This window comes from Podarcis raffonei, chromosome 8, assembly GCF_027172205.1.
Source record: "Podarcis raffonei isolate rPodRaf1 chromosome 8, rPodRaf1.pri, whole genome shotgun sequence".
Taxonomy (NCBI): domain Eukaryota; kingdom Metazoa; phylum Chordata; class Lepidosauria; order Squamata; family Lacertidae; genus Podarcis; species Podarcis raffonei.
Window position 1 is genome coordinate 14997510 of NC_070609.1, and position 16756 is coordinate 15014265.

The following is a 16756-nucleotide window of genomic DNA, read 5'->3' on the forward strand; positions in this document are numbered from 1 at the left end:
GGTTTAGGGGTCCCCCCAATCAATAACATTATATGGAATATGTAGTTTATGAGTTGTCTCCAATGCCAGTCCTATGGAGAGTGAGACCCATTGAAGTCAATGGGCATGGCTAACTTGGGTGCATTGATTTCAGTGGGTCTGCTCTGAGTAGCGCTTAGTTGGGTATCATTAGGGTTGCCATACATCCGGCAACAGTCGGCAGCAGTGTCTTGTCGGAAATAGGCAAAATGTTTGGGAAAATCCGGGTGTATGGCAGCCCATGTTGGCAGTGCTGTTTTTGCAAATTATCCATAAGATTAGCTCAAAAAGTCTGGATTTTCAACATTTGAAATATGACAGCCCTAGCTATAGCCCTTAGTATTTTGCCATCACAGCCCTAACTCCCTTCCTTCCTTCTCCACAACACAGCCCTTCCAAACCCAAATGCAGGTTTCAGCAGTTCAGGTGCTCCCAAAGCCCCTTTCTCAGCCCCATATCCCAAGAACAGTGGCTCCTAATGCTGCCAGGAGAGGGCAAAGTTGAGGGCTGAGCCCTTGGAAACCTGACTCCAGGGTGACAGGCTCTGTTGCATGTCCAAGGTTAACATCCTCATCCTGATCAGAAAAGAGGTTTGGCTTGGCAGTGCTTCTCATATTGAAATAAAAGCCATCATCCTTCCAATTGCATTTGCTGCCGGAGCAGCAAGGCCCCGACTCGCTGGTGATATTTATAGGGCCGAAGGACTGGCTCTTTATAACATCGCAGGCTGAGCGCTGGCAGGTCCTGAGAATCATCCGCACGGAGCTGGATCCTGTTGTGGAAGAGAAGGGAGGACAAGGAAGACACAACATGTTAGGCATGGAGGGCATTGGCCCACTTCTCCCAGCATGAATTGAGATGCCACAGGGAATTGTGAAGTACATGGAGCCTGAGCGGGTAACCCACATCCATGAGTTATTAGGGGGCAGGGCCCCCACACCTCTGGAAAAAGAGGCCTGTTTTGCCTCAGCGTGGCATTTTTGAGGTGAAAAGTTTGTGTGAGTAAGTTAAATTACTCCGGGAGGCAGATTCTGACATTGCAGCTGGTTGAACTAGATGACCCTCGGTGTCCCTTCCAATTCTACAATTCTATGTTCTATGATTCTGTAATGTTTGGCTTTAAGAAGTATCTTAATTGTTTATTTTAACTGCGCAATATATTTTATTCTGTTTTCATTCTGCTTTGTGTTTTTTATCTGTCACATTTGAATCTGAGTAAGATCCATTTATTTCATTTAGAAAAAGCTTGTCACATCCCATTTTTCAGTGTGCCCAAATCCTCAAAGCAGCTTGCTGCAGATTAATAATAATAATAATAATAATAATAATAATAATAATAATAATAGATGGTATAATTAAGACATCATCTCACCAAAAGGCCCCTTGCAATCGACCGATCACGCTAAAAAGGGAATAAATCAGAACACCATTGCTAAACTTGAGAGGGAGCCACAGTGAAGCTGTAATTCAGGTTTCACCAACTTGCGGCTGTCCATATGTCATGGACTCCAACTCCCATCAGCCCCAGCCAACTTCTAGAGGACATCAGGGCTGGCAAAGGCTGCTGTAAAGAAAGCAGTCTTCAAGTAAGACGTGGGCAGCAGGGTTTGAAATTAGCCAGGCACGTTTTGCACCTGCTATTGGCTACCTGCGACCAAGTGCCAGGATGACACCTAACATCTGCACCATCTGGAGGTACCAGGCTGGGGATCACTGGATCTTGACTGTTTTCACACACTAATACCACATCCTGTAGAATTCTATCTGTTATATTTTGATCTGCACAATCAGAATGAATTTCAGGAACCAAAATGCTTTTTCAGAAGCAGGAGCAGCGAACAACATTCTAACTAATTGTTTTCGCTTGTCTTCACTTACCTCACCCCACTGCCCTGCTCACAGTTGTTAAGAATATTCTTACGTTATGAATAGTTCATGTCATCATTAAGAAAAAGAGGTAGGAATAGGCCAATATATATGTGGACTTTCACTGGATGAAGAGATTTTTCTTCTTTGAGAACTTAAAGTTCTTAACCTAGCTCAAGGTGGTCATCTGAACTAGCCAGGGGTTTAACTGAGAATCAATCACAGTCAGTCCGTCATTTGGAAAATAAGACTTTAGAGCAAGTAGACATTTTGTTTTGGCAACTGTCACCTTGGTTTAAGGAGCCATTTGGCACCTTGATTATATATCTGAGTTTCTAACACGTGAAATTGTTTTGACTTTGTGCCTCAAACTTAGATGCATTCCATAGCCAATTTACCATCATGGAGAAGGAAGGCCTTGTTTCTGCCCACCAACCATCACTTCTTGAATTAAAGCACAAACACAGCTTTTAAATAATATTTTTAGAAGGGAAGCAGGGCATGGTATGGTAAAATTAGAGGAGGTCAAGAGTGAAGCAACTTTATCCCATAATCTGAGCATTGCACCCACCTAATCTCCAAGGGAAGAGGGGTGTTGAACAGTTGATGCCAAAGTATGCCTCCTAACAAGTCCTAGCCTTCCGCAACCACCAGGTTCTGATGGTGGAAGTGAGCCCAGCTGGTGGAGACGGGGAGTATTTTGGAGGGCAGGAGCTGTGGAAGAAATTCCCTAGGGCGAACTCACCTCCTTCATCTAGTGCAATAGTAATGTTCATGCTGCCTTGGTAACACCGGTTGTAGTCTTTGCTGCATTTCATAGTCTCCTTGATGCTTCCACTGGAGCCCCAACCAAAGATAAAGTAACACTGGTTGGAGCCTGTTACTGGAGTAAGAAATCAAAATGAAGAGCAAGGGGTCTGTAGTGGGTCTGTAGTGGGTCTGGATCAAAAAAGGCCACTCCCCTTTGTAGGAGTCTCTCCCTGCCAAACCCTTTGCCAAACCCCACACCTGAACAAGTACCTCCCCTTTACCCTCACTCACCCCTCGCCTATCCCCCCCCAGCTCACACAACCCCTGCAGTGCACCCTATATTCCCACTCCCCTCATAGGTCCCTTCAAATCTTTCCTCATGTTCTCGCTGCTAAATTACACCCTAAAGCACACAGTCTTGTACATTTCTTGGGAAGCAGGGTTACCTTTTTTATAGCACGTAAGCCCAAGAGCTGGGGAACAGGGCCGCTTGCCTTAGTAAAGATAAAGGGACCCCTGACCATTAGGTCCAGTCGTGACCGACTCTGGAGTTGCGCGCTCATCTCGCTCTATAGGCCAAGGGAGCCGGCGTTTGTTTGCAGACAGTTCTGGGTCATGTGGCCAGCATGACTAAGCCGCTTCTGGAGAACCAGAGCAGCACATGGAAACGCCATTTACCTTCCCGCCGGAGCGGTACCTGTTTATCTACTTGCACTTTGACGTGCTTTCGAACTGCTAGGTTGGCAGAAGCAGGGACTGAGCAACAGGAGCTCACCCCGTCGCAGGGATTCGAACCGCCTACCTTCTGATCGGCAAGTCCTAGGCTCCGTGGTTTAACCCACAGCGCCACCTGAGTCCCTAGCCACTTGCCTTAGAAATCTCCAAAATTGAAGACAGTGGTACCTCTGGTTAAGAACTTAATTTGTTCTGGAGGTCCGTTATTAAGCTGAAACTTTAGCTAATGGGGCCTCCTGCTGCCGCCGCGCTGCCGCCGTGCTGCTGCTGCGCGATTTCTGTTCTCATCATGAGGTAAAGTTCGTAACACGAGGTACTACGTTCGGGTTAGCGGAGTCTGTAACCTGAAGTGTCTGTAACCCAAGGTACCACTGTACTTCAAGGCAGCCTCCCTATTGACCACCTCCTGCCGAACAAGTGAAAATGTGAGTTCTCATTTAACGGTCAGGTGGCCTATTAAAAAAATACCTCTGTCTTCTATAGGGGTCTTGAGAACTTCCCTCATTTCCGTTTTCGCATTGCAAAGGTCATCAAAACAGTAGCTCTCGTCGAACTGGATGGTAAAGTGTCATCTTCAAGCTTCCCTATTGACAACCACCCACCCAACAAGTGAAACTGTGAGTTCACACTTTCCTCTCTGGTGGCCCTCAACACCCCCCCCCCAGAAATACCTTTGTCCTTGATAGGGGTCTTGGAAACTACCCTCGTTTTCGCATTGCAAAGGTCACCGAAACAGTAGCTCTGGTCGAACTGGATGGCAAAGTGTCGGTCACCAGAGGTGATTGATTTTGTTTCATCCATAAGGTCTTTGCTGGCGCAGCCTTTGTAGCTTATTATCAAAACCTCTTTATCTAAAAGGCGGGGGAGGGGGAGAGATGGATAAATACAAACAATAGATTGATGCTTTGGCAGGGTGTTCCAAAGACCTTACTTTCACAATTTTTGCTCTGCGGCTGATTTATTTTGGTGGGGTTAGGGTTGCCATATTTCAAAAACTGAAAATCTGGACACAAAAGTTTCTGTTTGTTTTTGGCCAAAGTTGTTAAGCCTTTTTGTTTTGCCCAAAGTTGTTGATGCCCGGATACAGTCGTACCTTGTTTTGTGGCTGGGATCCGTTCTGGAGCCCCGGCTGGTAGTCGAAAAGGATGCAGGGCAAAGCGCCGTGTCTGCACACACACGTGGAGTGGTTTGCACTTTTGTGCATGCACGAAGCGCGATTTAGTGTGTCTGTGCATGCGCGAGAAGCAAACTCAGAAGTAACCCATTCTGGTACTTCCGGGTTTGCCTCGGACATTCGCCAGAATGGATGCTAGACAAGGCGGACGTTCATGGAGGTATTGCTGTATTCCAGTGATTTCTACCCAGACACTGTTTGCGACGGCCGAATTCCAGGAATGCCTGGGAAATTCCAGATGTATGGGCAACTCAATGCAGGGTGGGGTGGCTGTCAATCCCCCCTTCCCCTCCCGCTGGTTCATGTCTAGCTTGGTGCCATGGGTGGGGGTAATTTTGGTCATGTGAGTGCCCCTAGAACATGCTGATAGTTCTTCCCACTTCCTACTTCTTCCTATTTCCTCATGACACACTTCCTGGCAGCTGTTTACCTCAAAAGCCTTATACAGCTGTGTTGGAAACCAGCCCAAGACTGTGACCAAGCATCTGTGGGCCACCTGCCTGTCCTGTGACGCAAGGGGCAGAAGGAATACTGGATGGTGCAATGTGTGTGGCTCTTCCCATAGAACGGCAGTCTGCATTCTACCCATGCAAAATCCAGAGCTTTTCTACACTCTCACATCTCCAAATCCTCCTCTGAGGCAAGTAAGATGCATATTCATTTCAAGCATGCAGAACACAAGGAAGGGCTGGAGCCAGAATGGCGCTTTCCCAGAGGAGTAAAGAAAATGCTGAACCAACTTAGGAAGAGTGGCTGATTAAATTGATGGATTATACTGAAATGGCAAAAATGATGGGTGTAATAAGAAACTGGGGGGGGGGGTAAAGAAAGGGGAAAATTTGTAGAATATCTGAAAAGTTCTGGCATGCTAATAAGTTCATTAGTAGGATTAACGTAAATATTACTAAGATAAATGAAAGAATAACTTTAAAATGGAGTAAAGTGGAACATGCAGTGTTAAAGCTAAAGTAGAAAAGGAACCACAAAAGGGGTTGGGGAAAATAATATATGTGTTTGTAAGGTGTGTATTTGTAATCTTGTGAAAACTGAAAATAAAGTTTATATATAAAAAAAGAACACAATGGAAGTCTACACCAGCTTCCCTTATCCTTTTCTTTTCTTTTCTTTTCTTTGTGCCCAGGAACTGTGGTTTATTCTAATAAACGAGGACAGTGGCCTCTGTCCTTCTTTCTTTCCTTCCCTCCCTCCTCTGATGTGCCCTCTCTCGTCTCTGCCTCCCAAAGGCTTGCACAGCTGTTTGTTGCAGCAGCCCTGGCTATAAGCTCCCCAGATGGATGGTGCCTCAGGGGCTGGCCAGGTAGTGCTTGTTGCCAGGAGCTGAGACGGCCATGGAGTAAGCAAGCAAGTAGGTGAGGGAGCCCAGCCAGTCTACCAGCCCTTGCTGCTGAGAGTGGACAGACTAGTGGGAGGCCAGGCAGCCAGGCGCCACGCTGGCCTTTCTTGTGCTTCCTGTGTACAAAGCTTGCCTGGGAGCTAAGTGCCTGTTGCTGTCACTGCAGCCTCCCAAGGTAAGGTGCTGTCCTCACGTTCACCTTTGGTCAGTCTCCATTGGGCCACTAAGGCTGGAGGTATCCTCTTCCCAGGCCCCTGTGGGGCAGTGTGAGAAGGCAACTCTCTTTGGAGTGGGAGGGAGTGACTCAGACATCAGTGGCTACCAGAAGCAGGGGCGAAGGAAGGCATCCTGACACCTGAGGCAGGGCGTTGCTACATAGGGCGCATGTGCGACATAGCTATGTATGACTCGGTAGCGACGCTGCACATGCGTTGTAGATAGCGGTTTGCCGGCGACGGTGCTCCAGCGCCGTATGGACAGTGCTGGGGTGCTCTGCTCATGGCTGCAGCTGCAAGCGGAGGATTGTTTGCATGTGGCTGTAGCAGCGAGGGAGGGATCCCACCGCTGTCCGTAAGGTGATGGAGCAGCGCCAGCAGCAAACCACTTTGTACAGCGCATGCGCGGCATCGCTACGTACAGCACATGCGGTGTATGTAGCGATGCTGCACATGCGCTGTGCAAAGTAAAAACAAAAACAAAAAAACCCCAACATGTGCAAATAGAAAATAAAATGAATCAAAACACATTTTAAATACCTCAATTCTGAATGCATGCAAAGCATCATTTCAGGCCCCAGGTAATCCTGCTGGGAATTTTAGGGATTGCAAGTAATTTCATGCTTTTCCTCTCTCAAAAATCTTGCAGCCACACAGGATTCATCTGACAGAGCAGCACTTACCAATAGTCAATGTAAGTTGTGCATCTGTGCAAACATTTTCAGCATGGGAGCAGTTTCTAATGCCACCTCCTGTGTAAGTATTTGACGTGGTGTTGCCCTTGCGTGGAGTGAAATGATTCATGGTGCTGGAGCTATGACACTTCAAGGCAGAAATTCCTGAAAAGAAGTGTGGGGAGAAAGGGTATGAGATGCTGGAGAAGCTATTAGCAGTGTCTTTCTGCCTTGAAATCATCAGGGACTAGAAATTGGTTCCCCCCTTTCAAAACGAAAGCAGAAGTTCTTAGGAGGCAAAGATTTGTGCCAAATCCATGTTCTGACCCGCAGGCCCAAAGGAAGGGCCTGAGTGAGTGGTTTAATGTGTGGATACGAAAGACGGATGTCAAAAACGCCAGTCCTAGAGCTTTATTAAATGATAGAGTTGGATGGGACCACGAGGAGAATCTAGTCCAATGCCAGATATTGGATTCCAACTCGCACCAACAACAGTCAGATGTAAACTTACAAAAGAGAACAATGACAACCAAATTATAGGTATTAGCCCCAACCCCAGCAAGGTATTGTAGTTAAACAAAACTTAACCTAATACTTTATTTATAAAAATGAAAAAAAAAGTTTTCTACCTGGGTATTCTTTCTTCTCTTCTCTTCTTCTGTTTTGTGTCTTATCTTACTCTGTGCACTTGTAATTATGCACTTTTTATCTTTTAATGAAGAATATAGAGAATAATAATGGGAAAAACCTACAGCACAGTGTAGGTTTGAAAGTAAAGTTTGAACCAAAAAAATTTATGGGTGGAGGCAGACAGCTCCATGGGAGCACACTTCACAGTTTCTGGTCTGACGGCTTTTACTGCCTTTGCTTAGAGGCAGGATACAGATTCTTGGCTGACAGCTGTCACTCAGAAGAAAGAGCTGAAACACCCCCTCCCCACTTCTCCCTCTTCAGCGGGAGGGGAGCAGATGGCTCAGGTCTTCTTCATTTCCTGCTTCTCCCTGGCTAGGTTTTCCCACAACTTTATAAACACTACATTAGGGTGCTTAGCCATTGCCTCTCTACTGAGTGCCAGCATGAAGCAAGTCAAACCACATTCACTTTCCGGGAAAGCTCCTGGGGGACATGACTCCACCTTCTCTTTACTTGATGCAGCCCAGACCTTCTCCTTTTCGCAGACAGGGCTAAACTGACGTCACAGAGAAACTCCTCCCCACCAGCACTCAGAAAACAGACGGAGGACCCTCTCACTGGGGTGGGGCTGCTCGTAAAAGCTTAGTACGCATCGCAAAAGAAAAGCAGATTTCAGCAAAGACACGAACAGCCAGTCCACCTCGGCCGCAGGGTCCCTTCTCCCACAGATAGAGAACCCACATCATAGAGACACTCCTCCCAACCAGCAGCCCCAAAAATGTGACTTAAGCAAGTCATACGACGTTCACTATCTGGGAAACATCCGAAGTAGGGTATGTAGTAGTAGTATGTCCTCTTTTTCCTTGAAATTTCTGTCTGGGAGGATTTTTAAATGTCCAGGTTTCTCTTTGTTACTTTGTTTACATTAATCTAAGAAAAAATTCTAGTGTATTGGACTCAGATCTAAGGCACCCGGCTAAGAGAATCACAACAGAGCAGCAGCTTAAACTGGCTACATACTATATCATTCATTTTTCTTGTTGCTGAACTAAAAGGATGCTGGGTCAGCTTCAAGATCTTGAAGAAGGAGTCTGGAAGGGCAAGAGTTAACATCCCCCTGCCCTTAAGGAGAGTCCTTATGTACATGTTAAATGCAGGAATCCTTTGCCCAACATGGGGCTCAAACCCATGACCCTGAGATTAAGCTTCTCATGCTCTACCAGATGAGTCATTCCACCCCCTTGAACCCTTTTGGTTGCCCCTTTCTGAACCTTTTCCATACACCTTAGGATTCTTTCTTGTTTCTCCGTGCAAATGTAGTTGGCACCCACCCAACCACCCAGGTCTGCAACTAGAGGACAACCCAATAACAATAACTGGTACCTGAAATAAGAAAGGTCATCGCCAGAAGTCTTTGCAGCACAACTGTTGCAGCTCTCCATCTCAATGCGATACCCTTCATGGTCTGAAGGTGACAGTTTCCTGATGAGTCGTGGAGGAAAAGGAAAAGCAGTCTATTATCTGAGTGAGTTGGGCTGTTTGGTTATATATATATATCGTGCACAAACATGCTAGCTAGAGAATAACAGGAGGGACTATCTGAAATACGAGAGCAGTTCTGGTAAGGACAGGATTACATAAAGAAGCAGGCAGCTGTCCAACAGGGGCGGACCCATATTTTAATATTTTAATAATGAATGATAGCCAACCAGCTGCGCTGGTGCAAACGAAGGCTGGCCTCTCTTGCTCTCCTCGCCCACTTCTCCCATCCTATCTTCCGCTCCTTTTTCTTTGTCTGATGTGCACTCCATGGCTGAATCACAAAGACAGTCGGGCGGATGTCTAGGGGTTCCCACCCTCCTTTCCCCTTTCTATTTTTCTCAAGCAGAAAGACAAATTCATAGCTTCATAAATCCTCCCCTCTCTTTCTTTTTTCCTTTCCTTCTCCTCCTGCGATGAGGCTACATTTTAATATTTTAATGTTTTAATATTTTAATGTTGTATTTTAATTTTGTTTTAAAGTTGTAATCATTCAACTTGTTTTTATTTTTTTAAAAGCTTTTTATTAAGTTTCAAAAGTTATATAAAGACATAACAGAACAAAAAATACAATAGTACAAAAATAGAAACAGACAAAAACAGAGAGAAAAACAAGAAACAAAAAAGAACAAAAAAAACCACAAGTATACTTTCTAACCCTTGTTTTCTTATAACTTACTTCCCCGACTTCCTCATACCTCCCCTTTCTGTATTCCAGATTTTAATTTGTTAATTCAGCAAATCCTTTCCCTAAATTTCATTTAAATTTTTAGCTTTCTTTTCTTTTTACTTATCCGTTACAGCTGAAAACCACATATATTCTAAACCAGCGTCATACTAACATTCATTGATTTTGCAATGTTTCTTAAGATAGTCCTTAAATTTCTTCCAATCTTCTTCCGCTGTCTCTCTCCCCTGGTCTCGAATTCTGCCAGTCATTTCTGCCAGTGCCATGTAGTCAATCACCTTCATCTGCCATTCTTCATTCAACTTGTTTTTATTATTGATTGTAAGCCGCTCTGAGCCCGGCCTTAGCTGGGGAGGGCGGGGTATAAATAAAAATTATTATTATTATTATTATTATTATTATTATTATTATTAAATAAAAAATCTAATGCAAAGCAATTTCCTTCAGCTTCCAGTCTCCAAACCTGCCTGGAGGAGATGCTTTTAGGATTTCCAGTTCCTTCTGCCCATTTTGTCCGTTTTCAGACAAATCTCACTGTGAACTGTAAGGTGGAGGATGGGGGGAACTGTCAAAACAGCTTGCTGCTCAAAACCTCCCTTACCTCTCCCTGGCTCAGTGCCCTGTGCCTAAATCCAGCTTTGACAACGGACTTCAGCCAACAGACTATGAAAACAAGACTTGTTAGAGGCGAAACGTTTCTGCCCAGAAAAGTGAAGAAAATGTGCATGCACACAGCTGGTATTTAGATATAACTGTGTTGGCTGAGGATCAATAAACTTTGTTGGAATCCTTAGAAGAAGCGGCTCTTTGGGTGCATAGCTTCTGGATAGCTCAGCTAGAGTTTGCTGCTGTCAGGGACGGTGGGGTGAGCCCCCCGCGGGGTGCCTTTTTGTCACCCCCTCAGAAATGGCACCCAGGGCAGCCCGTCCTCTTCCTCTGCTACTGTCCTCAGCCTCTCTGGTGGACGATCACAGCATCAGAGAAAGGCAGCACTGCTGTCTCTCCCAGGCTTCCTCCCCCTGGGTCTGCTGCTGTCGCCCATGCGCCAAAGCCCAGCCCCAAAGTCCAGCCCAGACGCAGCTTCCCTCGATGGGAACTATAGGTGGGGGCACAAAAAAATGTGCCTGGGGCAAAGGCCCCAACAGCCACCCTTCTGTTACGCCACTGTGTCCAAAGTCTGCAAACAGCAGATCATAGGCACCAACTCCTAGAGGCCGAGGTATATTTGTTGCCCTCCATATTATATTTGAGGGGGCTGTTGGCTCCCAAAGTTGATGGGCTTAAAAGAGAAGACTTATTTACCACCATAAATAGCACGAGCCAAATGCCCTCTGGATAGAAAATGAGTATGATAACCATCTCTGGAAAGCAGCTTGTCAATATGTTTTAGGTACTTCTTATTTTCCAGAATTGAGTTCTGCTGTGACTTTGAATAAGTGTCAACTAAGGGATTGGCTCTTCTGGATAGAATCCAGAATGGACCTACAACTAATAGGAAACACCCCCTTGGTATCCGGACTTGAGAACAGAGCATTTTAGACCAAACTCTCACTAGTTTCCTTAAGAAATGCCTTTACAGCAGTACCTCAGGTTAAGTACTTAATACATTCCGGAGGTCTGTTCTTAACCTGAAACTGTTCTTAACCTGAAGCACCACTTTAGCTAATGGGGCCTCCTGCTGCTGCTGTGCCGCCGGAGCACGATTTCTGTTCTCATCCTGAAGCAAAGTTCTTAATCTGAGGTACTATTTCTGGGTTAGCGGAGTCTGTAACCTGAAGTGTATGTAACCTGAAGCGTATGTAACCCAAGGTACCATTGTATTGAGCTGCATTTCCAAGTGATATCCACCACACAAACAAACAATATTATTAGTAGTATTATTTATTGATTTTATATACCGCCCTATACCTGGAGGTCTCATGGTGGTTCACAGAAAAGATCAACATAAAAACTGCAACATATATAATCAAAATAAAAACAACAACCCAATAACACCTCCCCCCCAAAGAGCCACATTTTAAAATGGCATAGGATGTCAATCAGAACAACTAAAGGCCTGGTTAAAAAGGAACGTTTTTGCCTGGTGTAGAATGAAGACGCCAGGCAAATTTCCCTGGGGAGAGCATTCCACAGTCAGGGAACCACTGCAGAGAAGGCCCGTTCTCGTGTTGCCACCCTCTCGACCTCTCGAGGAGCAGACACACGAAGGAGGGCCTCAGAAGATGGTCTCAGGATCCAGGTAGGTTCATATGGAAAAAGGCAGTCTTTGAGGTGTTGGCACAGGTGTTGCAGGTCACTGAAGCAGCTCGCTCACCCTCCATGTCTCTTGGTCCTATGAACACCGTGAGACAGTACTCCAGTCCCTGCTCAAATGATTCTGCTAAACACCGTTGAAAAACCTTCATTTGCAAGGCCTTTTTGTGAACACTTGGTTGAGAACTCCCAGTAGCAGCAATGAGCATAGATACACAGAAAATAGTAGCTCTAGCTTAGGGTTTGCCATATTTCAAAAACTGAAATTCCAGACACAAAAGCTTTATTTATTTATTTATTTATTTATTTATTTATTTATTTATTTGATTTTCAGCTATTTTTAATGAAATTTTCCCAGACATTTCAATGCTTTCTGCCCGGACACTGTTTACGAGGGCCAAATACCGGCTGTGTCTGGGGAATTAGAAGGGTGTGTGGCTATGAGGATCCATAGCTGTGTAACTATCACTACTGAGTGAAAACAAAAGCATTGCTGTGCACAGCTGTCCCTATTTAATCATGCTGCAAATAGGGATGTTCTGTCACTTTCAGTTTTCTCCGTTCCCCATTTATCTATGATTAAATTCAGCTCTCCTTTTATTTTTAAATTCAGCCAGCCTTTTATTTCAGGGGCGAGCGATCCTAGGCCAGAGGCCTCTCTATCTATTCCTTATGACTCTCCCCAGACTACACACATCACCAGCCCTGCTTCAAATCCTCCTTTGTGGAATCTACACACATATTAAAAAATGCTGTGAAAATGCTTGTTTTAAAAAAGGTTTTGGAAAAAAAATACATCAAATTTTCCATAGCTCACCACCACCATCTAGTGTCAAATTTCTTTACTGCACTTTACAACACACATTTTCTTTTGTAGCTATATAGCTGAGCCCCTTGTCTGTTTTCGCCTGGCTGGAATGTGTCCTTGGACTGTGTTGGGTAAGTAGGAACAGCTGGGACATATGCTTCCCTCTTGGAAGCACACCCAACCTGAGAAATAAACAGCAAACTTGATAAATAAACTTGCATTACAAAACATCCATTGTGTAACTTGTGCAACCTGACATCTCAGCCAGCTGGCCCTGTCTTAATCAAATTATGGCTTGTGATTGATGGCTTCTGGTTTGGAGCGAAAGATTCTGCAGACGTCGCTGGCAAAGCAACACTGATCTTGCACCATGACCTAGCTTAGCGGGACAGAGTTGGGGGACCCCTCCTGCTGCCCAGAACTGTATTCCTTAGAAGGCAACCTGGGGAGGTATTTATACCAGTGGTGGGCGGAGCCAGAGGCAAACAAGTAGGTGGAGCCAGGAGTGTGAACTACATTCCAGTTGTGCAAAAGTCATTCAATCTCCACATCCCTGTATTCACACATCTCCACCCTTCCTCCAGAAAAACAAGAGGCATTTCATAGTTCAAGTGTACATGTCATTCCTGCAAAATCACTTGAGGAGGGTGCGAGTCAAGAACAGCAAGGGCTGCAACCTGAGGATAAGGAGTACAGCCTTTGGAAAGTCCTGGGGGCCACATAGAGACATTTGGTGGGCTGCATTCAGCCACCAGGCCTGAGGTGCCTCATGTCTGTAATGGAGCAATACTTGTCTTGCCTAAAATCACTGCTGAACAGAGTCTCCAAAGGCTGCTTCTATCATTGTAAACCCCAATTGTTCAGCCAAATCTTTTGTCCCTCTTGTGGAGTTTTATTTGCCAGGCATTTGCAATTGTTTCATCACATTTGTTCTACTTAACAACAACATATTATTCTTGTCTCTCAGTCTTACTCCTGTTTGAAGAATATGATGTAGTTTTTATTGCATTGTGTTGAGTGAAAAGTGGATTTTTCAAGGAAGGAAGGAAGGAAGGAAGAATTCAAAGGTCATCTTCCATGTGTTACCTTTGCTTTCTAGTTGTAGGAAAGCCATTTCCGAACTAGAGAGGAGAGGGGGTTGCGGGCTAACCCCTCCCACACTCCACTTGCGGGGGCTGGCCTTTTGCCCCCGCGAGAACAGGGGAATCCCCGGGCGTGCCTGCAACCCTGCCCGCCAATCGGCGGGCCGGGGAGGCATGGCCTAGCCCATTTAAGGCCAGGCACGACCGGGGACCGCCCTCTTTGCCCCATTCCAGCTGACCGGTTTTCCCATCCCACCCACCCTTTAGGCTTAGCTAGGTATGACCTTGCTATGGACTCCGGTTGGTTGCCACAAGGGGCCTGGTAGGAATTTTTCCAACTTGGCGCACTTCCAGCCTTTTGGTTTTTTCGCCTACCTCGTAGCAAACGTCACAACTTCCTCGGTATTGGCGGTTAGGCATTGGCAGGGGTAATTGTTATGCAAATGAGGGGGGAAGGAAGCGCCATCACCTTCCCCAATGAAAAGGGGAAGGGTAGAGGACTCCGGGGGGCGTTGCCTTGTCCGAAACCTAGGGAGGTAAGGGCCTCCGGCACGCCCCTGAGCGGTGACACCCGTGGGATCCTAGTTGGCGTACTTCAACAGGACCCCCACGGCTTGTGGATAACCCTTCCCGGTCTCCATGCCGGGTAGTCGATAGGAGCCAATGCCTAAGGCCAATACCTTTCAATTCTGTAATCAATAAAGTTGTGGCCTTTTTAAGCCCATTAACCTTAAATAATGTGTCCCGTGTCTTTATTTCACATGGGGGAGGGGACTTGCCACGCAACATGGAATCACAGAACTGTAGAATAGATTACCATTGTTGGAAATGCTATAAGATATGTGGTGGATTTTTTGTTTATGTTTTTCCTGTATATATGTGCAAATATGAATAAAAATTTATTAAAAAAAGAAAAAAAGAAATGCCTTTATTGAGCTGCATTTCCAAGTGATATCCACCACACAAACATTATTATTATTATTATTATTATTATTATTATTATTATTATTATTATTCATTGAATTTATATACCGCCGTATACCCGGAGGTCTCAGGGAGTTTCACAGAAAAGATCAACATAAAAACCACAATATATATAATCAAAATAAAAACAACAACCCAATAACACCCCCCCCCCCAGAAAAGAGCCACATTTTAAAAGGGCATAGGATGTCAATCAGAACAACCAAAGTCCTGGTTAAAAAGGTATGAGTTTGCCTGGCGCCTAAGGGTGGTTTAAGGAAGGCACCAGGAGAGAGCATTCCATAGTCGGGGAGTCACTGCAGAGAAGGCCCGTTCTTGTGTTGCCACCCTCTGGACCTCGCGAGGAGGAGGCACACAAAGAAGGGCCTTAGAAGATGATCTCAGGATCCCGGTAGGTTCACATGGAAAGAGGCGGTCCTTGAGGTATTGGCACAGGTGTTGCAAGTCACTGAAGCAGCTCCCTCACCCTGCATGTCTCTTGGTCCTATGAACACTGTGAGACAGGACCCCACCCCCCAACTTCCCTCTAGGGCCCCTATTGTTCCTTAATGGCCCTAGCTTGGCCAGGTCATTTTGCATAGGCTAGTCAGGAATTCCTCTGCAGCTTCAATTCTCCCTTCATATCCCAAATAATCAGCATCCTAGCATTTATTAATTTCTAGGGTTTAGGGGTCCCCCCAATCAATAACATTATTATATGGAATATGTAGTTTATGAGTTGTATCCAATCCCAGTCCTATGGAGAGTAGTCCCATTGAAGTTAATGGGCATGGCTATTAACTTCAGCTATACCAGAAGTAGTGTCTCCACCCCCATTGTTCAGCTTGGACACTGAGGTCCAGCATTGAGGGCCTTCTGGCGGTTCCCTCACTACGAGAAGTGAGGTTACAGGGAACCAGACAGAGGGCCTTCTCGGTAGTGGCGCCTGCCCTGTGGAACACCCTCCCTTCAGATGTAAAGGAAATAAGCAGCTATCTTATCTTTAAAATACATCTGAAGGCAGCCCTGTTTAGGGAAGTTTTTAATGTTTAAGTTTTATTCTGTTCTGCTGAAAGCCACCCTTAGTGGCTAGGGAAACCCAGTCAGATGGGCAGGATAGAAATAATATATTATTATTATTATTATTATTATTATTATTATTATTATTACTGATTTGAGTGATATTATTATTACTGATCTGCTCTGAGTAGAACCTGGTTGGGTATAGCCCGTCGTATTTTGCCATCATAGCCGAAATCTGTGGGGTCTTGGGAAGCAAACAAATTGCTTGGTTTTGGGAGGGAGAATCAGACCCCAAGGCGGTGGTTATCCAAATAAAATTTTTATTTTATAGATATGAGCCATACATGCTATTGGTTGGGACAGGTCACTGTCTTGGAACCCCAATTCCCCAGCTTCCTTCCTTCCTTCCTTCACCACAACACAGCCCTTCTAAACCAAAATGCAGGTTCCAGCAGTTCAGGTGCTCCCAAACCCCCTTCCTCACCCCCATATCCTGAGGATGGTGGTTCCCAGGACTGCCAGGAAAGGGCAAAGTTGAAGGCTGAGCCCTTGGAAACCTGACCCATAACGATCATAAGACAGGTATGGGTTGGTGGTGCTCCTCGCACCATAATTGGTTGGGTTCATTATCATGCCATTGCAATTTCTGCTGGAGCAACAAGACTCCGACTTGCTGGTGATATTTATGGGTCCAAAGATTTGGCTCTTTATAGCATCGCAGGCTGGGCGCTGGCAGGTCCTGAAGATCATAGACATTGAGAGGGTTGCTGTTGTGGGAAGGGAAGGGAAGGGAAGAAAGGCACAAAACGTTAGGCATGAGGGCTGTTGCCCCTCTTTTCCCAGCATGCAGTGGGACGCCACAAGGAATTGTGAAGAACATGGAGCCTGAGGAGTAATCCAAACCCATGAGTACTTAGGGGGTAGACCCCCCTACACTTCTGAAAAAGCTGCCTGTTTTGTTTTAGAGTGGCAATTTTGAGG

General features: G+C 45.5%; 2 protein-coding genes and 1 long non-coding RNA gene across 5 annotated transcripts in view; 1 reads left to right on the forward strand and 2 right to left on the reverse strand.

The window, feature by feature from the left end:
• Nucleotides 1-16756, reverse strand: part of LOC128418380 (ly6/PLAUR domain-containing protein 3-like) — a 68506-nt gene that overhangs the window by 22026 nt on the left and 29724 nt on the right. The window lies entirely within an intron of this gene.
• Nucleotides 384-16756, reverse strand: part of LOC128418386 (uncharacterized) — a 32721-nt gene continuing 16348 nt past the window's right edge. The window contains exons 1-5 of one of the 3 annotated variants that reach the window (XM_053398009.1): nt 8803-8891; nt 6796-6951; nt 4041-4220; nt 2630-2767; nt 384-790 (exon numbers count right to left, since the gene is read on the reverse strand). In XM_053398009.1, coding sequence (XP_053253984.1) covers nt 465-790; nt 2630-2767; nt 4041-4220; nt 6796-6951; nt 8803-8881 — 879 coding nt within the window. In that variant the 5' untranslated portion in view covers nt 8882-8891 and the 3' untranslated portion in view covers nt 384-464. Of the gene's footprint in view, nt 791-2629; nt 2768-4040; nt 4221-6795; nt 6952-7415; nt 7766-8802; nt 8892-16756 lie in introns of those variants that run through there. The other 2 variants (XM_053398011.1, XM_053398010.1) reach the window with 2 other exon arrangements.
• LOC128418392 (uncharacterized) lies at nt 8024-10266 on the forward strand. The gene is made up of 3 exons (XR_008331695.1): nt 8024-8252; nt 8740-8944; nt 10094-10266. It is a non-coding gene; the product is annotated as an uncharacterized LOC128418392 (long non-coding RNA).